Raw genomic sequence first — 23,561 nt, forward strand, 5'->3', positions numbered from 1 at the left:
GTCATAGTCAATGAACTAATCACTGATCATAATCTTGATGTGATTGGCCTGACTGAAACATGGCTTAAGCCTGATGAATTTGCTGTGTTAAATGAGGCCTCACCTCCTGGTTACACTAGTGACCATATTCCCCGTGCATCCCGCAAAGGCGGAGGTGTTGCTAACATTTACGATAGCAAATTTCAATTTACAAAAAAAAAATGACGTTTTCATCTTTCGAGCTTCTAGTCATGAAATCTATGCAGCCTACTCAATCACTTTTTATAGCTACTGTTTACAGGCCTCCTGGGCCATATACAGCGTTCCTCTCTGAGTTTCCTGAATTCCTATCAGACCTTGTAGTCATAGCAGATCATATTCTAATTTTTGGTGATTTTAATATTCACATGGAGAAGTCCACAGACCCACTCCAAAAGTCTTTCGGAGCCATTATCGACTCAGTGGGTTTTGTCCAACATGTCTCTGGACCTACTCACTGCCACAGTCATACTCTGGACCTAGTTTTGTCCCATGGAATAAATGTTGTAGATCTTAATGTTTTTCCACAAAATCCTGGACTATCGGACCACCATTTTATTACGTTTGCAATCGCAACAAATAATCTGCTCAGACCCCAACCAAGGAGCATCAAAAGTCGTGCTATAAATTCTCAGACAACACAAAAATTCATTGATGCCCTTCCAGACTCCTTCTGCCTACCCAAGGACGTCAGAGGACAAAAATCAGTTAACCACTTAACTGAGGAACTCAATTTAACCTTGCGCAATACCCTAGATGCAGTTGCACCCCTAAAAACGAAAAACATTTGTCATAAGAAACTAGCTCCCTGGTATACAGAAAATACCCGAGCTTTGAAGCAAGCTTCCAGGAAATTGGAACGGAAATGGCGCCACACCAAACTGGAAGTCTTCCGACTAGCTTGGAAAGACAGTACCGTGCAGTACCGAAGAGCCCTCACTGCTGCTCGATCATCCTACTTTTCCAAATTAATCGAGGAAAATAAGAACAATCCAAAATTTCTTTTTGATACTGTTGCAAAGCTAACTAAAAGCAGCATTCCCCAAGAGAGGATGGTTTTCACTTCAGCAGTGATAAATTCATGAACTTCTTTGAGGAAAAGATCATGACCATTAGAAAGCAAATTACGGACTCCTCTTTGAATCTGCGTATTCCTCCAGGGCTTAGCTGTCCTGGATCTGCACAGACTCTGCGAGGGCCTGGGATCGGGAGAGACACTTAAGTGTTTTAGTACTATATCTCTTGACACAATGATGAAAATAATCATGGCCTCTAAACCTTCAAGCTGCATACTGGATCCTATTCCTACTAAACTGCTGAAGGAGCTGCTTCCTGTGCTTGGCCCTCCTATGTTGAACATAATAAACAGCTCTCTATCCACCGGATGTGTACCAAACTCACTAAAAGTGGCAGTGATAAAGCCTCTCTTGAAAAAGCCAAACCTTGACCCGGAAAATATAAAAAACTATCGGCCTATATCGAATCTTCCATTCCTCTCAAAAATTTTAGAAAAAGCTGTTGCGCAGCAACTCACTGCCTTTCTGAAGACAAACAATGTATACGAAATGCTTCAGTCTGGTTTTAGACCCCATCATAGCACTGAGACTGCACTTGTGAAGGTGGTAAATGACCTTTTAATGGCGTCAGACCGAGGCTCTGCATCTGTCCTCGTGCTACTAGACCTTAGTGCTGCCTTTGACACCATCGATCACCACATTCTTTTGGAGAGACTGGAAACCCAAATTGGTCTACACGGACAAGTTCTGGCCTGGTTTAGATCCTACCTGTCGGAAAGATATCAGTTTGTCTCTGTGAATGGTCTGTCCTCCGACAAATCAACTGTACATTTCGGTGTTCCTCAAGGTTCCGTTTTAGGACCACTATTGTTTTCACTATATATTTTACCTCTTGGGGATGTTATTCGAAAACATAATGTTAACTTTCACTGCTATGCGGATGACACACAGCTGTACATTTCAATGAAGCATGGTGAAGCCCCAAAATTGCCCTCGCTAGAAGCCTGTGTTTCAGACATAAGGAAGTGGATGGCTGAAAACTTTTTACTTTTAAACTCGGACAAAACAGAGATGCTTGTTCTAGGTCCCAAGAAACAAAGAGATCTTCTGTTAAATCTGACAATTAATCTTGATGGTTGTAAAGTCGTCTCAAATAAAACTGTGAAGGACCTAGGCGTTACTCTTGACCCTGATCTCTCTTTTGACGAACATATCAAGACTGTTTCAAGGACAGCTTTTTTCCATCTACGTAACATTGCAAAAATCAGAAATTTTCTGTCCAAAAATGATGCAGAAAAATTGATCCATGCATTTGTTACTTCTAGATTGGACTACTGCAATGCTCTATTTTCCGGCTACCGGATAAAGCACTAAATAAACTTCAGTTAGTGCTAAATACGGCTGCTAGAATCCTGACTAGAACCAAGAAATTTGATCATATTACTCCAGTGCTAGCTTCCCTACACTGGCTTCCTGTTAAGGCAAGGGCTGATTTCAAGGTTTTACTGTTAACCTATAAAAGCGTTACATGGGCTTGCTCCTACCTATCTTTCCGAGTTGGTCCTGCCGTACATACCAATACGTACGCTACGGTCACAAGACGCAGGCCTCCTAATTGTCCCTAGAATTTCTAAGCAAACAGCGGGAGGCAGGGCTTTCTCCTATAGATCTCCATTTTTATGGAACAGTCTGCCTACCCATGTGAGAGACGCAGACTCGGTCTCAACCTTTAAGTCTTTACTGAAGACTTATCTCTTCAGTAGGTCATATGATTGAGTGTAGTCTGGCCCAGGAGTGTGAAGGTGAACGGAAAGGCTGGAGCAACGAACAGCCCTTGCTGTCTCTGCCAGGCCGGTTCCCCTCTCCACTGGGGTTCTCTGCCTCTAACCCTGTTGCAGGGGCTGAGTCACTGGCTTGCTGGTGCTCTTTCATGCCGTCCCTGGGAGGGGTGCGTCACTTGAGTGGGTTGAGTTACTGACGTGATCTTCCTGTCTGGGTTGGCGCCCCCCCTTGGTTTGTGCTGTGGTGGAGACCTCTGTGGGCTATACTCGGCCTTGTCTCAGGATTGTAAGTTGGTGGTTGGGGATATCCCTCTAGTGGTGCGGGGGCTGTGCTTTGGCGGAGTGGGTGGGGTTATATCCTTCCTGTTTGGCCCTGTCCGGGGTTTCTTCGGATGGGGCCACAGTGTCTCCGGACCGCTCCTGTCTCAGCCTCCAGTATTTATGCTGCAGTAGTTTATGTGTCGGGGGGCTGGGGTTAGTTGGTTATACCTGGAGTACTTCTCCTGTCTTATCCAGTGTCCTGTGTGAATTTAAGTATGCTCTCTCTAATTCTCTCGTTCTCTCTTTCTCTCTGAGAACCTGAGCCCTAGGACCATACGTCAGGACTACCGGGCATGATGACACCTTGCTGTCCCCAGTCCGCCTGGCCTTGCTGCTATTCCAGTTTCAACTGTTCTGCCTGCGGCTACGAAACCCCTACCTGTCCCAGACCTGCTGTTTTCAACTCTAAATGATCGGCTATGAAAAGCCAACTGAGAGACCTGAGCCCTAGGACCATACGTCGGGACTACCGGCCGTGGTGACTCCTTGCTGTCCCCAGTCCGCCTGGCCTTGCTGCTATTCCAGTTTAAACTGTTCTGCCTGCGGTTATGGAACCCCTACCTGTCCCAGACCTGCTGTTTTAAACTCTAATGATCGGCTATGAAAAGCCAACTGAGATTTATTCCTGATTATTATTTGACCATGCTTGTCACTTATGAACATTTTTGAACATCTTGGCATGGTTCTGTTATAATCTCCACCCGGCACAGCCAGAAGAGGACTGGCCACCCCTCATAGCCTGGTTCCTCTCTAGGTTTCTTCCTAGGTTTTGCCTTTCTAGGGAGTTTTTCCTAGCCACCGTGCTTCTACACCTGCATTACTAGCTGTTTGGGGTTTTAGGCTGGGTTTCTGTACAGCACTTCGAGATATTAGCTGATGTAAGAAGGGCTATATAAAATAAAATTGATTGATTGATTGATGCTCTTAACTGCATATATTTTCATACTGGTCCCTCGTGGGAATCGAACCCACAACCCTGACATTGCAAGCACCATGCTCTACCAACTGAGCTACGTGGGACCGGGACCCCTGATCAGCTGTGCAGGTGATTTTAGCACATATTGACGATTTAACGAGAGATCAGCTGCCGATAATCTAGTGGCCATCCATGGTAGCAATAGGCCCTATGAATTCAGGATTATTGATTTTGTTATTATGTTTGAGCATAAGAAAACAGCATTAGCCATGGCATTGCAGAACATTAGCTTTAAAACTGCAAAACTCTTAGCGCCAAGGCAGAATGTTAAATCGCAGGAAATTAGCTTTAAAACTGAAACATTTCCATGAAGAAATGTGTAGAATTGCAGTAAATTGGCTTAAACATGCCAAACTGTATCTACAGCACCAATATAGTGGCCTCTAAAAATGTTCTTGCCCAGGAACCGGAACAAATTCAGCTGCACCGATGGGCCGACCACGCCCACCACCGAAACCACTTTTTGATTTCTACATCAATTATTATTTATATAAATCACTCTAGATAACAAACAATGATAGGATATATACACCTAATTTAGATCTAAAGACTCAACTATATAATAGTCACTCTGAAATTGTAGTATACTCATTAGTGATCTAGTAGAGTGAATGAGGAAGTCAGTGTGGGGTGAGCCTCACCATTGAATCTGTCGATGGCTTCCTGTCTCATGCCCCCGGTGATGCTTCCGTCGATACGCTCGTACTTGTAGCCCTCGTTCTCCAGGAAGTCCTCCAGCAGGTCAAGCATCTTGGTCATCTACGACAGAGGGAGTGAATGGGCGGTGAGTAAACAAATAAAGTTGATGCATGAGAGGCAAAATAATCTTCAAATCTATAACACAATCTACAAGAGTAAGCAGTGTCCATGTGAGGTTTGTGCTTTTTGTATCCAAGACCTTTGAAATGTTTGAATCCTTCTTGAATGTGTGTTTGTGTTGGTTAACTAACCTGAGAGAAGATGAGAACTCTGTGCCCTCCGTCTTTCAGCTTTCTCATCATCTTCTGCAATAGCGTCAGTTTCCCGGCAGACTTGGTGAGGGCGCTACCGTCGTACATCCCATTGGGCATCTTTGGGGCTTCCTGTATTGGGGGGGACCAATCAAGAGTAAGATCCTCAGCTATATAGAGCCTTACAGCAAAAGACTACAAAAGTTATAATGCATATTCATGACACTGCTAGATGCAAATAGTATCTAAGACTGCATATACAAAATTAATGCCCCCCCCCCCACCCATCCCAATAGCATGGTCCATTCCCATTCAAATGTATTAGTATGTGGGTCGTACCATGGCAGCCACAGGGAAGAGGTAGGGGTGATTGCAGCACTTCTTGAGATCCATCACCACATTGAGCAGGGATACTTGGTTTCCACCACTGCGCGTGTTCAGGGCCTCAAAGTTACGGGTGAGGATGAATTTGTAGTACTTCCTAAAAAGATCAAGAAAAAGACAATAAGAAAATCCACATTTAATACCACTTCCACAGTCCAATTTTATTGTAAAGTTCTCATGAGTTGAGTAACCCAAGGGAAGATTGTGTTTAAGTAAAGTCTACGGAAGATAACTAATCATTCTAACTATATATATTTGATCACATCACCCCTTTAACCAAGTTAGACAGCACATAAAATTGGGTTGCCACTATTCAATTTACCCCTTCACCACACCATATCCCTCCCTCTATGCACTTTCCCACGCTCACTCACTTCTGCATGGGGCTGAGCTCCACCCTGACGATGAGCTCAGTCTTGGAGGGCATGTGTTTGAAGACGTCAGCCTTCAGTCTCCTGAGCATGTGGGGTCCCAGCATGTCATGCAGCTTCTTGATCTGGTCCTCTTTGGCGATGTCAGCAAACTCTTCCAGGAAACCCTCCAGGTTACTACAGAGAGAGGAAGATGCAGGAAAGTAAGTAATGGTTAACTCTATAATAACTGGTCTAAGATGAGTGGGGTGTAATACAGGTGATGTGAAGTGGTCGTTGAGATTGAGTGGGAAAGTAATGTTTGGGGAGTAATGTGGTCAGAATGTGTGTACACACACACACACACACCTGAATCTCTCTGGCGTGAGGAAGTTGAGCAGGTGGAACAACTCTTCCAGGTTGTTCTGTAGAGGTGTACCGGTCAGTAGCAGCTTGTGCTGGAGAGGATAGTTGTTCAGCACCCTGAAGAACTGTAGGAGAGAGAAAACAGAGTGTTACTAAACTAAAAAAAGGCACACTTTTGTATTTCTCAATGGTACTTTCAGCCATACCAGTTTAGGTGAAGTTTCATTGTACAATGAGGATATCCAAATAATGAGAAATAGAATTTGGGATGCCTCATTGCCCTTATTCAGGAAAAATAACAATTTGGAAGTATATGGGAATATGTTGCACATAACAAAGAAACTACCTCCATAATGCAAGCCCTTTAAACCCTCACAACTATAATCTCTCACCTTGGACTGGTTGTTTTTGAGCCTGTGGGCCTCATCGACCACCAGACAGGCCCAGTCTATGGATCCTAGGATGGCCATGTCAATGGTGATCAACTCATAGGACGTCAGCAGCACATGGAACTTGACTGATGAGTCTTTCTACATGGCCACGACAGGGGGGAACGGTTCAAAACGTGACGCACACCAGCATATCATTGAAGGAGGGATGTTATCATGACATATTGACACAAAAAAACAGGTATTTCCTTACTTCAAAAGAACACTAACTTTGTTGAAAACGACAGTTCTATTTTATCTTTTTTTAAATTGTATTTTTACACATTTTCCCCAAAAATTCTCACCTTCATCTTAGAAGCTCTCTTGCCTCCACGGATGGCGTTGTTCTCGAAGGAGAACTCGTTCTCTCTGATGACGGCTCTGCTGTCCTTGTCTCCTACGTAGGTCACCACGTACATGTCCGGGGCCCACATCTCAAACTCTCTTTCCCAGTTAATGATGGTAGACAGGGGGGCGCTCACCAGGAACGGGCCCTTGGAGTGACCCTATGAGGGGGAAAGAAAACATTTAAATTGAAAAGAAGACAATTTGTATGGGTGGCCCCAGCGGGAATCAAACCCACTACCCTTGGTGTTGCAAGTGCCATGCTCTACCAACTGAGCCACAGCTAATTTAATAAATATAAATGATGTAACATTTATATTTGTATAATTAGAATGTTAAGATATGTTGTCAAAGGCATTGCATTCTACACTCCGACCAATAGGTGGCAGTAGTCTCCATGTGATCACCCCCCAAGAGTGTTGACAAAGCTCAAGCTTAATGTCGTCAGATTTCACCTGACATATTATACAAAATGGCTGGGCTGGTTGGTATTGTCTATAGGGCTGCCAAGTTGGCATTTCTGATCAGTTCCTATTGAAATAAATGGCTACCACTTCACCATTTAGCCTTAGCAAAAAAACATCAAACTTTTTACTTGTTGATAAATGTCATTGTTTAGAAGCTATAGTTATTATCTTTTGAAAGTTCAAGTTGAAAGTTAACACACTTGGGCACTCTTCAACACATGGGCATTTCTATAAATAAAATGGGGCCAATGTGTGACATTGGGATAAACATTTCAAAATGGTTTGAAACAAAAATATAAATGATTTTTATGCAGTTCCACATGTGTACTTAAGAGAAATATGTGCAAACTCCACCTATACAACAACAACAACATAGGCCTAGGACTATACATCCTTTAAGCAGGGTTCATACAGACATTGGCAAGTCAAATTCAAGGACTTTCAGGGCCTTTTTCAAGCACTTAAATTGTAATTTTCAAGGAACTCGATGTTATACAATTGTATAGTTTATATAATTGTACAGATAAAGCCTAATATATTGATTAATCCTTAATATACACTACATGGCCAATAGTATGTGGACACCTGTTCATCAAACATCTCATTCCAAAATCATGGTCATTAATATAGAGTTGCAGCTATAACAGCCTCCACTCTTCAGTGAAGGCTTTCCACTAGATGTTGGAACATTGCCGCGGGGACTTGCTTCCATTCAGCCACAAGAGCATTAGTGAGGTCGGGCACCGATGTTGGGTGATTAGGCCTGGCTCGCAGTTGGCATTCCAAATTACTGCTGCTACTCGCTGTTATTATCCATTTGCATAGTCACGTTACCCCTACTTACATGTACAAATTACCTCGACTAACCTATACCACCGCACATTGACTCAGTACCAGTACACCCTGTATATAGCCTCATTATTTTATTATGTTACTTTTTACTTTAGTTTATTTAGGAAATATTTTCTTAACTCTATTCCTTGAACTGCATTGTTGGTTAAGGGTATGTAAGTAAGCATTTCACACTAAGGTCTACAACTGTTGTATTCGGCGCTTGTGACAAATACAATTTTATTTTATCATCCCAAAGGTGTTTGATGGGGTTGAGGTCAGGGCTCTGTGCAGGCCAGTCAAGTTATTCCACACCGATCTCGACAAACCATTTTTGCATGGACCTCGCTTTGTGCACGGGGGCATTGTCATGCTCAAACACGAAAGGGCCTTCCCCAAACTGTTGCCACAAAGTTGGAATCACAGAATTGTATATAGAATGTCATTGTATGCTGTAGCGATAAGATTTCCCTTCACTGGAACTAAGGGGCATAGCCCAAACCATGAAAAACAGCCCCAGACCATTAGTCCTCCTCCACCAAATGTTATAGTTGGCACTATGCATTGGGGCAGGTAGCGTTCTCCTGGCATCCGCCAAACCCAGATTTGTCCATCTGACTGCCAGATGGTGAAGTGTGATTCATCACTCCAGAGAACGCGTTTCCACTGCTACAGAGCCCAATGGCGGTGAGCTTTACACCACCCCAGCCGGCACTCGGCCATGGAAACCCAATTCATGAATCTCCCGACGAACAATTCTTGTGCTGACGTTCCTTTACAATAACAGCACTTACAGCTGACCGGGGAAGCTCTAGCAGGGCAGAAATTTGACAAACTGACATATTGGAAAGGTAGCATCCTATGACGGTGCCATGTTGAAAGTCACGGAGCTCTTCAGTACAGGCCATTCTACTGCTGATGTTTGTCTATGGAGATTGCATGGCTGTCTGCTCAATTTTATACACCTGTCAGCAACGGGTGTGGCTGAAATAGCCAAATCCACTAATTTGAAGGGGTGTCCACATACTTTTTGCCATGTAGTGTATGAGATATGTCCCAAGGGGCGGCGCACAATTGGCCCAGCGTCGTCCAGGGTAGGGGAGGGAATGGCCGGCAGGGATGTAGCTCAGTTGGTAGAGCATGGCGTTTGCAACGCCACGGTTGTGGGTTCGATTCCCACGGTATGAAAAATAAAAATAATAATGTATGCACTCACAAACTGTAAGTCACTCTGGATAAGAGCGTCTGCTAAATGACTAAAATGTAAATGTATATGACAACTTACACTGCCATAAATGCAAGGACAAAAAAGTGATGTTTTATATCATGATTTTGGACAAATCCGTAAAGACAGCAACCACGATAATGGTTTTAGATCAACTTCTGCATTTCATTGAATATAGCAACATTTCTCCCTCATATCTTAAAGTAATGACGTAAAAAGAAATTTGTAGATTATTATCAATGACTTATCAACAGCTGTAACAAGTTGTCCAGCGTAGGAAATCCTCACTGGTACCCTAGTAAATAGAAAGACCCACTTTCACTCTCATTCTCCTACACACACATACCTCTTTGTAGAGTGAGTAGAGGAACACGGCAGTCTGCACAGTCTTGCCCAGTCCCATCTCGTCAGCCAGGATAGTGTCTGTGCCCTGTGCCCAGGAGAAACGCAGCCAGTTGAGACCCTCCAGCTGGTAGGGGTGCAGGTTGCCCCCTGTACTGTCCAGGTAGTCAGGCTGACGCTCAAACTTGATGGTGGGCTTAAGAGGGGGGGTGGGGGTGGAGAAGAACAGTGAGTTACTGTTGAAGTCAAGACACACTACTAAGCAGTAAATACGCCCCATTAGGGATTTATCATGTGATTGGAACAACAAAGCCGCAGAAAAGGAGAGGCTAAAAGGCCATTTTAACAGTAAGATACTGAACAATTTATGATGATCAAGAATACCTGATAAATCACGAGAAACCATATCTCCGATAAAAGTTACAACTCCACTTACGTCCACGACAGGGTTCTCAGGAGGCCGGTCCAGCCTCTTCGTCTTGCCTTTCACCTTGATCTTCTTCCCTGGTTTACCCTCGTCGCCCATCATCAGCTCCCTGAAACAGACGAGAGAGAATAGTGTTACCCTCGGAAACAGACAAGGGGAGAAAGAAGAAACTCCTTCTCCATTCCACCTACGCACTGTAGAGAAGGTGGCAATAATGCATTAGTCACCTGTGGTTCCAGTACTGCTGTCTGAAGACGTCAAACTCTGGGATGTCCATGTCCTCGGCCTCCCAGGTGGCCTGGTCGTAGGCCAGGTCTTTCCACTTGATGAGGTAGTGGACGTTGTTCTTCTTGTCCTGACTGCAGCTCACAAACAGACAAAACTTGGTTTGCAACTTTGCCAATTAAATCCGGTAGGTATATTATATATACACAAAAGTATGTGGACACCCCTTCAAATTAGTGGATTCGGCTATTTCCGCCACACCCGTTGCTGACAGGTGTATAAAATTGAGCAGACAGCCATGCAATCTCCATAGACAAACATTGGCAGTAGAATGGCCTTACTGAAAAGGTCAGTGACTTTCAACGTGGCACTGTCTTAGGATGCCACCTTTCCAACAAGTCAGTTTGTCAAATTTCTGCCCTGCTAGAGCTGCCCCGGTCAATTGTAAGTGCTGTTATTGTGAAGTGGAAACGTCTAGGAGTAACAACGGCTCAGCCGCGAAGTGGTAGGCCACAAGCTCACAGAACGGGACCGCCGAGTGCTGAAGCGTAACACTTACTACAGAGTTTCAAACTGCCTCTGGAAGCAACGTCAGCACAAGAACTGTTCATCGGGAGCTTCATGAAATGGGTTTCCATGGCCGAGCAGCCGCACACAAGCCTATGATCACCCTGCGCAATGCCAAGCGTCGGCTGGAGTGGTGTAAAGCTCGCTGCCGTTGGGCTCTGGAGCAGTGGAAACACGTTCTCTGGAGGAGGAATAATGGTCTGGGGCTGTTTTTCATGGTTCAGGCTCCTTAGTTCCAGTGAAGGGAAATCTTAACGCTACAGCATACAATGACATTCTAGACGATACTGTGCTTCCAACTTTGTGGCAACAGTTTGTGGAAGGTCCTTTCCTGTTTCAGCAAGACAATGCCACCGTGCACAAAGCGAGGTCCATACAGAAATGGTTTGTCGAGATCGGTGTGGAAGAACTTAACTGGCCTGCACAGAGCCCTGACCTCAACCCCATCAAACACCTTTGGGATGAATTGGAACGACGACTGCAAGCCAGGCCTAATCGCCCAACATCAGTGCCTGACCTCACTAATGCTCGTGGCTGAATGGAAGCAAGTCCCCGCAGCAATGTTCCAACATCAAGTGGAAAGCCTTCCCAGAAGAGTGGAGGCTGTTATAGTAGCAAAGGGGGGACCAACTCCATATTAATGCCCATGATTTTGGAATGAGATGTTCGACGAGCAGTTGACTGATTGGTTTAAATTATTGCTTTGACCAATGGCACATTTGCACCATGAGAATAAAACCTTTACCTGACAAACAAAACATGCAGAGTTAATCAAGTGTGCAGGAGTTCTCCTTTCCATTGAAGGCAAAATCCTGATTAGACACTCTTTTTACAAAGTGTACGACTAGGTGTCTGGCCTTGCAACTAAAAATCTGCTTCTATTTTGGAAATGTTAACTCTCAATGAGACTAAAATGCATTTGAATCACATTTAGGAGCCAGTCCTTGAGTCTAGTCTGACCTGTGGTTGAGGATGCGGTGGATCATCATCCAGGCAATCTTGATGCCGAAGCGGTAGTACTTCTCCTCCATCTTGGCGTAGAGTGGGTCCTTGGCCTTCCTCTTGGTGCTCTTTTCCTCATCGCCCTCGCCGAAGTCTATTGAAGGAGGCTCGTCCATGTCGTTCTTCCTCTGGTAGTTCCTGAACATCACCTGACAATGCAGCTCCAACTGGAGACAGGGAAAGGGTGGGTGAGAGAGGGATGTGTGTGTGTTCTCGAACGTTGGCGCAACATTCTCTTCTCTAATCCATTTCAGCGAGAAAGAAGAGTGTCTGTTTGAATGTCTGTTTCTGTGTGTGTGTGTGCGCCTGAGAAGCAAAAATTAGATGTGCAACAACTCAACTGAGAGTAGGTGTTTACGAGTGCCATTTCCTGTAACGTAGTGGCCAAGCGTAAGTCTTTGTGTACCTGTGTGTACATACCTGCAGCTCAGACACCCAGGAGCAGTGCCAGTAGGACATGTTGCTCCACTTGGCGAAGAACTCCCTCTCAGGGCGCCCAGCAAGAGGGGTGGGGTCGGGCTGGTCAGCCAGGAGGTCTGGGGGGCGGGGGATGGGCGTGGGCGGAGGGGGGTCGCCCCAGCGCCACGTCAGAATCTTCTGCACCTTGCCCTTCATGGGTGGACACTGAGGAGGAGAGGAAAGTGTCAATGAATAGGTCACAAACATCTTAAAAACCACTCAACTGATCATAATGACATGGTGAAAACTCCTTATCTACAGATAAGCTAGGTAATGTTACATTGTGTTTAATCATTTAGTATTTTTGTTTTCCCATACACAACCCAAGGGGGTAGGGGATAGGTTACAATTTGGGAGGTAGAATTCACTTTACCCTGTGTAACTGGCTGTGCCCCGTGTCAATGACCCTCCGGGTCCCACCCCATTGATTTACTCATAGTTCACTCACAGTGCAGCGGGGGCATATCCACTCTCCGTTGGGGATCTCAGGCAGGGGCGGGTTGAGACAGTGTATGTGGTAGGAGGAGGGACAGGAGTCGCAGCAGAGCAGCTCGCCACCATCCTTACACACCCTGCAGAACTCCATGTGGTGGTCGTCCTCCTCTGGCTCGGCCTCCACCTCCTCCTCCTCTTCTTCTGAGCCCTCCTCCCGCGCCTCCCACTGTTTGCCCTCCTTCTCCTGTGGATGGGAGAGGGAAGGGGTTAATGTGAATGGTAGTAGAGCAACGGGAAAGGGTTAACTGTTTGACTGGTAGGGGAGCGAAGATGGTTATGCACTGGAGCAATTTGAAAGGAAATAGTACCAGCATATACCACATTACTACAAGCTAGTGGTTTATGATCATTGACTAATGGTTGTCAATATGAATAGCTCCTCGTTACCCTCGACCAAACTCCAGTTGATCATTGGCTGACCAGTAGCATATTGCCCTGTCACTTACTCCACAGAACCATTCATTGGCTGAGGAAGGTGTCACTCACGCAGTGTGGGCAGCTCCAGGTGCCCTCTGGGGCGTTCTCCATGTCAGGGTCCAGACACACCATGTGGTAGGCCCTGGGACAGGTGTCGCACAGAATGATCTCCCCTCCCTGCTGGCACACCTCACAGTAGTCCTGGTGGTCAGTCTCATAGCCGTCACCATCCTCCTCAACTGGAGAGAAGGAATAGGAGGAGAGAAGTGGGTGAGAGCAAATCAAACTAGATACGGTACTTCCTGAACAAAACTCCACCAAAAAAAGAATGCCCTTTCAACATTATTGTTGTTGTTGTTGTTGTTGTTTGACGAGCACCATAATGAAATACCAGTAATCAAATCAAATTTTATTGGTCACATACACATATTTAGCATCTGTTATTGTGAGTGTAGCGAAATGCTTGTGTTCCTAGCTCCAACAGTGCAGGCTATAACACTTTAGCGGTTACATACTGTGAGGAATCCATAGCAGGAACGCACATTTTAATCAATCAGAGTGTTCGGCCGAAACTAACCATTTTAAAAAGTGCTGTAGAATGAAACATTATGGAATGCACATCGTTTTTTGTCTCTCCCTTTTGCTGTGTAGGTGGAGTACGTCATATGCAATTGCATCTAGGAAGCATTTCAAACTTCTGGGCAATATGTATCGATGCTCTGACGGAAAAGATTGTCTGCTGAATGCGCCAAAAGGTGTGACAAACTATTTAAAGGAAATAGACGCTGGATGCTGCCCTACTGAAAACGTATAATCTTCTAGTGACTCATAAGATTGGACATGCATACACGTCCAAACTACAGCTGTAGAGTCTAGCAACGCAAGACCACTTTTTATTGGGTTTGAGACATACTGCATCACAGCCATGGATGATATACATACACACAACTTCTTGGGGTTGAGATATACAGCTCTGGAAAAAATTAAGAGACCACTGCAAATGTTTCTTAAATCAGCATCTCTACATGTATGACAGCCATTCCATTCCAGTGTCTGTTGATTTCCAACACAGGCACACCTCATTCTACGGAATTAGGTACTGATTAGGTGATCACCTGAACCAAATCTTGTTTAACGAGGGAAAGTATAAAAACCACTGCTGTGGTCATCACTATCCTCTTGCAATAGGACCAGCTGGATGGCAAAAACAGTGCTAATAGTACCTCTAATGTAATATTAATCAAAAAATAACTATTGACCATGCCAAAAGAGTTGAAAAATAAAGTTTTGAGTGAGGAAAAGAAGGGTTCAATTCTGGCTTTACTGACAGAGGGATACAGTGAGCGTCAGGTTGCTTCCATCCTTAAAATGTCAAAGACGGCGGTTCATAAGAACAAGGTCAAGCAGCAGATATTGGGGACAACAAAGCTACAGACCGGCAGAGGGCGAAAAAACAACTCTCTACTGACCACCAACTCATTCGAATGTCACTCAAGTAACCTACAAAAAGAATGGCAAACGGCAGCTGGGGTGAAGTGCACGGCGAGGACGGTTCGAAACAGGCTCCTAGGGACAGGACTGAAGTCGTGCAAAGCTCGAAAAAAGCCCTTCATCAATGAGAAGCAAAGAAGAGCCAGGCTGAGGTTTGCAAAAGACCATAAGGATTGGACCGTAGAGGAGTAAGGTCATCTTCTCTGATGAGTCCAATTTTCAGCTTCCCCAACACCTGGTCGTCTAATGGTTAGACGGAGACCTGGAGAGGCCTACAAGCCAGTGTCTCGCACCCACTGTGAAATTTGGTGGAGGATCGGTGATGATCTGGGCGTGCTTTAGCAAGTCTGGAATCGGGCAGATTTGTCTTTGTGAAGGACACATGAATCAAGCCACATACAAGGTTGTCCTGGAAGAAAATGTGCTTCCATTGGCTCTGACATTGTTCCCCAACTCTGAGGATTGGTTTTTCCAGCAGGACAATGCGCCATGCCACATAGCCAGGTCAATCAAGGTGTGGATGGAGGACCACCAGATCAAGACCCTGTCATGGCCAGCCCAATCTCCAGACCTGAACCCCATTGAAAACTTCTGGAATGTGATCAAGAGGAAGATGGATGGTCACAAGCCATCAAACAAAGCCGAGCTGCTTCAATTTTTGCGCCAGGAGTGGCATAAAGTCACCCAACATCAATGTGAAAGACTGGTGGAGAGCATGCCAAGACGCATGAAAGCTGTGATTGAAAAGCAGGTTATTCCACCAAATATTGATTTCTGAACTCTTCCTAAGTTAAAACATTAGTATTATGTTGTTTAAAAATGAACATGAACTTATTTTCTTTGCATTATTCGAGGTCTGACAACACTGCATCTTTGTTGTTATTTTGACCAATTGTCATTTTCTGCAAATAAATGCTCTAAATGACAATATTTTTATTTGGAATTTGGGACAAATGTTGTCAGTAGTTTATAGAATAAAACAAAAATGTACAATTTTACCCAAACACATACCTATAAATAGTAAAACCAGAGAAACTGATAATTTTGCAGTGGTCTCTTAATTTTTTCCAGAACTGTTGATCATAGCCATGGAAGAGAGAGACACACACCTGCAGAGTACAGACCCTTCTTCTTCTTGGGCTTGCTCTTGGGCTTCTTGGAGCGGCTGCTGCGGCTGTTGGAGCCGTCTGACACGGACACGCTGTTCATGCTGGCGTCGTCAAAGTCACTCTCCACGTCAGGCTCATCCTCTTCACTCTGATAGGAACAACCAGAGAGAGAGAGAGCGAGAGAAGGGTTAGGAACTTTATTTTCATGAGAAATGTCTAGGTTGAAGGCCTCTATGCCAAATGACAAAAACAAATATACATCTTGTCATCATCAACAAAGTCAAAGTGAGCGAGAAAGAGGTGACTAAACAGTAGGGCTGGGAATTAACAGGGACCTCACGATACGGTAGTATCACAATACTTCCATCCCGATACGATATGTATTACCACTCTATATGCATTGCGATTCGATGCTGTGATTTTATTGCAATTCGATGTTCCAAACATATTGCTCACAACATACAGTGCCTTGCAAAAGTATTCATCCCCTTGGCGTTTTTTCCTATTTTGTTGCATTACAACCTGTAATTTAAATGGATTTTTATTTGGATTTCATGTAATGGGCATACACATTATAGTCCAAATTGGTGAAGTGAAATTAAAAAAGTTACTTGTTTCCAAAAATTCTAAAAAATTAATACCGGAAAAGTGGTGCGTGCATATGTATTCACCCCCTTTGCTATAAACCCTAAATAAGATTTGGTGCAACCAATTACCTTCAGAAGTCACATAATTAGTTAAATAAAGTCCACCTGTGTGCAATCTAAGTGTCACATGATCTCAGTATATAAACACCTGTTCTGAAAGGCCCCAGAGTCTGCAACACCACTAAGCAAGGGGCACCATGAAGACCAAGGAGCTCTCCAAACAGGTCAGGGACAAAGTTGTGGAGAAGTACCGATCAGGGTTGGGTTATAAAAAAATATCAGAAACTTTTAACATCCCACGGAGCACCATTAAATCCATTATTAAAAAATGGAAGAATATGGCACCACAACAAACCTGCCAAGAGAGGGCCGCCCACCAAAACTCACGGACCAGGCAAGGAGGGCATTAATCAGAGGCAACAAAGAGACCAAAGATAACCCTGAAGGAGCTGCAAAGCTCCACAGCGGAGATTAGAGTATCTGTCCATAGGACCACTTTAAGCCGTACACTCCAGAGCTGGGCTTTACAGAAGAGTGGCCAGAAAAAAAATAAGCAAACACATTTGGTGTTTGCCAAAAGCCATGTGGGAGACACCCCAAACATATGAAAGAAGGTACTCTGGTCAGATGAGACTAGAATTGAGCTTTTTGGCCATCAAGGAAAACGCTATGTCTGGCGCAAACCCAACACCTCTCATCCCCCCGAGAACACCATCCCCACAGTGAAGCATGGTGGTGACAGCATCATGCTGTGGGGATGTTTTTCCCAACGGCAGGGACTGGGAAACTGGTCAGAATTTAAGGAATGATGGATGGCGCTAAATACAGGAAAATTCTTGAGGGAAACCTGTTTCAGTCTTCCAGAGATTTGAGACTGGGACGGAGGTTCACCTTCCAGCAGGACAATGACCCTAAGCATACTGCTAAAGCAACACTTGAGTGGTTTAAGGGAAACATTTAAATATCTTGGAATGGCCTAGTCAAAGCCCAGACCTCAATCCAATTGAGAAGCTGTGGTATGACTTAAAGATTGCTGTACACCAGCGGAACCCATCCAACTTGAAGGAGCTGGAGCAGTTTTGCCTTGAAGAAGGGGCAAAAATCCCAGTGGCTAGATGTGCCAAGCTTATAGAGACATACCCCAAGAGACTTGCAGCTGTAATTGCTGCAAAAGGTGGCTCTACAAAGTATTGACTTTGGGAGGGTGAATAGTTATACAAGCTCAAGTTCTGTTTTTTTGTCTTAAAACATATTTTTCATCTTCAAAGCGGTAGGCATGTTGTGTAAATGAAATTATACAAAATAAGTGATGAAAACAAAGTGGCTCCTTATTTAAAAAGAAGATGGAGAACAAGCTTTGAAGGAAAAATACAGTAGTTTTGGTGCAGGTACAGCCAACTAGTGCAAAAATAATATTGCGATATTGTCAAAACGATACATCGCCAAAAATAATATCCTGATATATAACAGTATCAATTTCCCCTAAACAGGTGCAAGGGGGGAGAGAAAATCAGAGGAGGAAATGGTTGCAAATGGGGGAGAGGTACATAGAGTGAGGTGACAAAGGAAAAGGAAGGAGAGGAAAAGAAAGTGAAAGCACTTACCGAGGAGCGTTTCCTCTTGCTGTTGAAGCCTCCTAGCTTGATCTTGAGTGGAGCTACCTTCTTTGTAGCCACCTTCTTCTTCTCTGCAGGCTTGGGGGTCGGCTTGGATTTCTTACGAGCATTAGGACCTTTGCCCTCTTTGGTCTTGGCCTTTTTCAGAGGCGGGGCGACTGGTGGCTGGGGCTCGGCAACCGGGGCGGGAGCGACCTCCGCCACCATGCTCTCCACGGCGGCAGACACGTTGGCCGCGGCCAGGGCGGCGTTGGCCGCGGCGGAGCCTCTCAGGGGGTTGTTGGTGCTGAACTCACGCCACTTGGCGCCCAGTACCATCATCATCTTGGACACGGCGATCTTGGGGTTCTTGGCCGCGATGAGGGGTCTGAGGGAGAGATGGGGTGGATGGTGAGTAATGAGGACAAAAATAAAGGAGTGAAACGGTAGACGAGATCAGGGGAAGAAAGGAGACTAAATGTTTGAGAGCAAAAAGTTGAACAGCAAATGAATGGGGGTAAGAAAGAGATGCTTAAAATACAATTCATGCAGCAAGCATTGATAAGGACAATCTCGTTACCTGACATATTGGCTGAAGGCCTTATAGTTGGTGAGGGAGCGGTAGTCCTCTTCGCTGAAGATGTGGTCAATGTCCTCCATTCCCCAGTCATCCAGGAGCTGGGATGACGTCTTAGGCTCCTAGATGAGACAATTCAACATGAAAGTTCGCTTAAAAGTGGTTATTTTCCTGTCTTTTCCTTACTGACTGGCCTATTGTGGTGGGATTGTGTTCAATAACTACTAGGTCTTTGTTAACTATTGCACGACTTTGGACAAAGCACTTTCCTGCCACCATTGGGGACCATCGGTTATTTTAAACCGCATGCAGTTATACCATGTGGCAAATGTTTGCCTTGACAAAGTTTCAATGGCAGGTAGTTCTGTGTTGCCATGGTGACAGTATGTCCTTGCATAAATGCACTTACCGCTACCAGGCACCCTAGTGGTAGTCAACTCTCAGCATGGTAGTATTGTCAACTTATCTACAGCTAGAGATTATAGGTAGCTTTTTCAATCACTTTCTATGGAGCTACTAATTCAATTCAATTAACACCATGAAATATTATTTGGTCAACTTTAATGGCATCTCCCCACCTCCACAACTCTCTCCATCCTCAAACTAAACTCTCACCGAGCTATCGTCATCATCGTCCTCATCCTCCTCATCCTCAGGTTCAGGGTCCTTCCTCTTGTCCTTTCCTCCACCGTTTCTGTCAGTGCTGGTGCTGCTCCTCTTCTTCTCCTTGGAGATGCTCCCCCTGTTCTTCTTCTTCTTCTTCCCCGGGTTGTAGTCGCTGCCCTCGCTGTCCGAGTGGGGCACCGCTCGCTCCTCGTCCCTGTCCACCTCGGGGGTCTCCATGGGCTCGGGGGAGCTCATAGGCACATCCTGGAGGGGACACAGGGGGGTTATGACGTACGCACATTGTCTTCCGACAGGTGGCGTGTGTCCCCCACCGAGAGGTAGACAAACAGGACATGGTGCATCCCAAGAACGTACAGATATGATAGAGACGTGGTCATATCACAGTAGCCTACCTCTCTGCGAGAGTTACGCCTCTTGCTGCTTTTGCTCTCCCGGCTCCTTTTGGCCTTCTTCTTTTTCTTCACCTTCGGGGCCTCGCTCTCTGACATCTCCTCTTCCTCATCTGCAATGAGGTCAGAGATACAGCTTAATAATAGCTGTAACGAAGAATGTCAATTCAATATCCTTGCAACCTTGGTAGCGGCAAAGTCATATGGAATGGGGTTCCAAAGCCTATTATGTAATTGCTCATGGTAGATGTAAGCGAATGGCTTTTGGCATTGAAATCAGCACCAAGTAGCCATGGTCTGACATGCGATAAGCCGTCTGTATGTCAAAATGAGGGGGGCTGGATGACTAATTAAATGCCATGTCATCATTATCTGGGCTATGGTTGATTCCAGTATTTGGATTTGAGTAAGGTCATACATATATGGTCAATTATTTGTGAGATGTTTGAATGCAACAAAAAAATGCTTATTATTTTCTGTAAATTAATGCGAGGGGTTGCATAACTATATCAGCAAGCTACTATCTAAAGGTGGCCTGGTGACGCCTGCTATGTCTAAATCTGAAAGTTCCATCGCCTTATCTTCCCCCCTCAAGGATTCTAATGGAATACGCATTGCCGTCATATCCGAACCTGTTGTGTAAACAAATTAGCCAGCTAGCCTTACGGTTTTATTGTACTTCGCCAGCTAAGTACAATTCCGTTACATTTTCCAGAAATGTATAGATAAGGTGAATGACTGCATTTATTTCTACCACGCAAAGCGGCGCTACCATGCACCCGATGATAGGAGGAGAAAGTCACCGTCGTCATCTGCCATCTTTCAAGCTAACTGGCTGGCTCCATCTTGTCATCGGCACGTAAAAATACCGGTAACATTTGCTAGGCCGCAAGAATATGCCGGTGGGTCGGCATGATTTTTGTAGCTAAACGTTGAAGTTCTGTAAGTTGCTTCGGTATGGAAAAACATCTGGCCGTTTTGCAAACTTACATTTAAACGGCTAGCAATAAAACTGAAACAAAACGTTAACTAGCATTGTTAGCACACGCAAGCTAGGATAACGTATTAGCTTCGGCCAGCCAGTCAGCTAACGTTACTGTTAGCTAGCTACAGCAGTCACTCAACTAACAATGTAGTTAACCAGCTAACAACTAGCTTAGAGGCTGGTGTCCACTGTTCCAGCAACTATTTAGCTAGCTAGCCAAACACTTTTCCATAACTAGTTGACCAACTAGCTAAGACATTGTGATTATGCTAGCTTAGCTAACTAACCACAACCAGCATCAACTACCTACCTACTGTACAGTACGTTAGCTAGCTATAACGCTACCAGTTAGCTAGTTATCCATATATTCAAATTCACGTTACCTTAAAGTTCTTTACTTAGTGCAAAGCCATACATGGTATATTTGGCTCAGTTTTACGACTAACTCGCATTATTTACATAAAGTATAGAACATTATAGAACAATCAATTTCGTTGCAATGAACAGGTAATTTGTTGAAGTGGTCCTACCTTGCATTAGAGACCGGTCCTCTGGGGCTCCAAAATCATCCCTATCGTCCTCGCTTCCAGACATAATGCTAACTTTAAATTTAGTTAGCCAACTAAAAAAAGTTTTTTAATCCGTTTTGCATCCGGAGTCCTGGCGTGGAGTCAGGGAGGACAGGTCCGCAAGGTGGTGGAAATAAAATAAACAAAAAGAAAACCGAAGTGAATATTCAGAACTGATTTCGTGCATTTAACAATATAAATATATGAAATGCCTCTAAAGTAGGTAAAATAACTTCTGATGTCAATTGTTTTAGCCAATACTAGGCTACTCAAGATTATCAACCTTTCAATCTATGCGTAGTCTCGATACATATAGCTAGCTAGTTAGCCATTTGACATGCCATCGTCGTGCTGCTAGCTTGCTACTAGTTTTTCGTCCCACACTTGGTTAGCTAGCCCGCTAACTCTTAGCTCAATCACCGGTTAGGTTCAGAAACACGAGTCATCCATTCATCCCAAAACATAACTATCAATAAATGACGAATTTCAATAATTGAATGGTCTAATGTCACAAATACAATTACAAACAATGCAACAAACTACAGTAACGTTACTCACCAGTTGAATGGTTCCACTGTTTGAAAACAGAAACAACGAAACGGGATATTTGTCTTTCTTTCAACAGTTTTTCTTTTTGGGTTACAATAGCTAGTTAGTTCCAATAATTAAAATGCAGTTTTTGTCTTATGTTGCCTGGCGATGCACACGACGTCGCCGTCTCCCTCTCTCGCACTAAACACCCGCGCACACACACACAAAGAGATCAGGGGGCAGACATCCCATAATAACCCCCCCACACACACACTCACCCCTCCCCCACTCTGCATAGTTACCTTGCAACATACAGACCATAATAATCCACCCCCCTCCTCCCTCACATTCAGTCTCTTCCCCATTCCTCCGTGCCCCCCAGCAACCAACGTTACTATGGAAACACTCACCCCCTCCCACCCAACATCCCATAATAATAATGAGCATAGTCACTGACATCCCACAATAAGCATAACTCCAAAAAGAGAGAGGGATGAAAAAAGACTCCACATGGAAACTGCTCCACATGACTGCATTTAACTTCAGTGTCACAATCTACATGAATATAGAGAGGCTGTACTGTACAGGCTAGGAGCATATTTCAGCATCTACTGACACAAAGCATGCAGACACATATGATATATAGGAGCCATATGAACACTTATAAACCATACATTCCTTGTGGAGGGTCACCACAGGGCACACTCAGGTAAACATTGTACTGTGATCTTTGGGAGACCCATTTGAAAATAATTTGATTCCAATGAGTTGCTCAACCCAACCATGATTTAATCTACACACAAACCAAACCACCATGAGTCAAATAAAACACGTTGTTTCCAGTCAAAGCAGACACAAAGACGAAACAGAAGTGCCATTAACTCAGGGAAACCCTGGTGTAATGATGGCCTTAGGTATATTGATAGGTCACCATGCATCATAGACACAGACTAATGAGGCCTTATTCAAAGCCATGTCTCATTCAGACCTCTGTATCTTCAAAGCCAAAGCATTGATAATGTACAATATGGATATGAAATGCAGGCTTACGCAATTAGCTCATAAGTGATGCAATGGGCCTTTATCAGTACTGGCAAAACGACACACAATGCATCTACCACCATTTGTGTTGCACTGTGGCAAATGTAGTTTGTGTGAAACACGGCATTTAGCACAGCCGAAGTTTAGACCTTTACAGAAATCCATCCAGGAATGTACATAAATTAAAGGGGTTACGGTTTTATTAATTACTGATATAGTCAGGGTTCAAACCATTCTAATTAAACTTCAGCCTATTCAGGAAGTAAACTGAAATGGAAAAATTACCCATTCTGACATATCCTATTATTCTTCAAGTCATTAATTGAATTTGAATGAGTTTTCTTGAATGGACTTGAATTTCAATTATTTGACCCCACCTGTGTGGATATGATTTGTGGATAGGCCTTAACCTTCAACCATGTACTTTTCCAGATCAGATTCTGGGTTTTGTAAGAGGACATCCATTCAAGTATATCAATACCTTGTGTTAGAAGTGTATAAACTCTAGGCCTACATTTAGTTTTTCATACAATCCATTTCCAATGGACCCTTCCACAGTCTTTCTGACTATCCTTCAACCTTCTCTCTCGCCCTTAGCTCATCACTAA

At 44.3% G+C, this 23,561-nt stretch overlaps 1 protein-coding gene across 10 annotated transcripts in view; it reads right to left on the minus strand.

Moving 5' to 3' along the window:
* LOC121586429 (chromodomain-helicase-DNA-binding protein 4-like) overlaps positions 1-22,153 on the minus strand; it is a 35,025-nt gene extending 12,872 nt beyond the window's left edge. For 8 of the 10 annotated variants that reach the window (XM_045226356.1, XM_045226353.1, XM_045226354.1 and 5 more), the window contains exons 1-21: positions 21,940-22,152; positions 21,343-21,472; positions 19,831-19,940; positions 19,427-19,681; positions 18,815-18,933; positions 18,244-18,622; positions 15,993-16,140; positions 13,462-13,631; positions 12,929-13,159; positions 12,442-12,645; positions 11,980-12,188; positions 10,455-10,586; positions 10,237-10,336; positions 9,805-9,996; positions 6,896-7,096; positions 6,555-6,692; positions 6,166-6,287; positions 5,821-5,994; positions 5,402-5,543; positions 5,063-5,194; positions 4,754-4,871 (exon numbers count right to left, since the gene is read on the minus strand). In XM_045226356.1, coding sequence (XP_045082291.1) covers positions 4,754-4,871; positions 5,063-5,194; positions 5,402-5,543; positions 5,821-5,994; positions 6,166-6,287; positions 6,555-6,692; positions 6,896-7,096; positions 9,805-9,996; positions 10,237-10,336; positions 10,455-10,586; positions 11,980-12,188; positions 12,442-12,645; positions 12,929-13,159; positions 13,462-13,631; positions 15,993-16,140; positions 18,244-18,622; positions 18,815-18,933; positions 19,427-19,681; positions 19,831-19,940; positions 21,343-21,406 — 3,340 coding nt within the window. In that variant the 5' untranslated portion in view covers positions 21,407-21,472; positions 21,940-22,152. Of the gene's footprint in view, positions 1-4,753; positions 4,872-5,062; positions 5,195-5,401; positions 5,544-5,820; positions 5,995-6,165; positions 6,288-6,554; positions 6,693-6,895; positions 7,097-9,804; positions 9,997-10,236; positions 10,337-10,454; positions 10,587-11,979; positions 12,189-12,441; positions 12,646-12,928; positions 13,160-13,461; positions 13,632-15,992; positions 16,141-18,243; positions 18,623-18,814; positions 18,934-19,426; positions 19,682-19,830; positions 19,941-21,342; positions 21,473-21,939 lie in introns of all 10 variants that reach the window. The other 2 variants (XM_045226360.1, XM_045226359.1) reach the window with 1 other exon arrangement.
* Between the last annotated feature and the right edge of the window lie 1,408 nt (positions 22,154-23,561).

This window comes from Coregonus clupeaformis, chromosome 17 (genome assembly GCF_020615455.1).
Source record: "Coregonus clupeaformis isolate EN_2021a chromosome 17, ASM2061545v1, whole genome shotgun sequence".
NCBI classification, from domain to species: domain Eukaryota; kingdom Metazoa; phylum Chordata; class Actinopteri; order Salmoniformes; family Salmonidae; genus Coregonus; species Coregonus clupeaformis.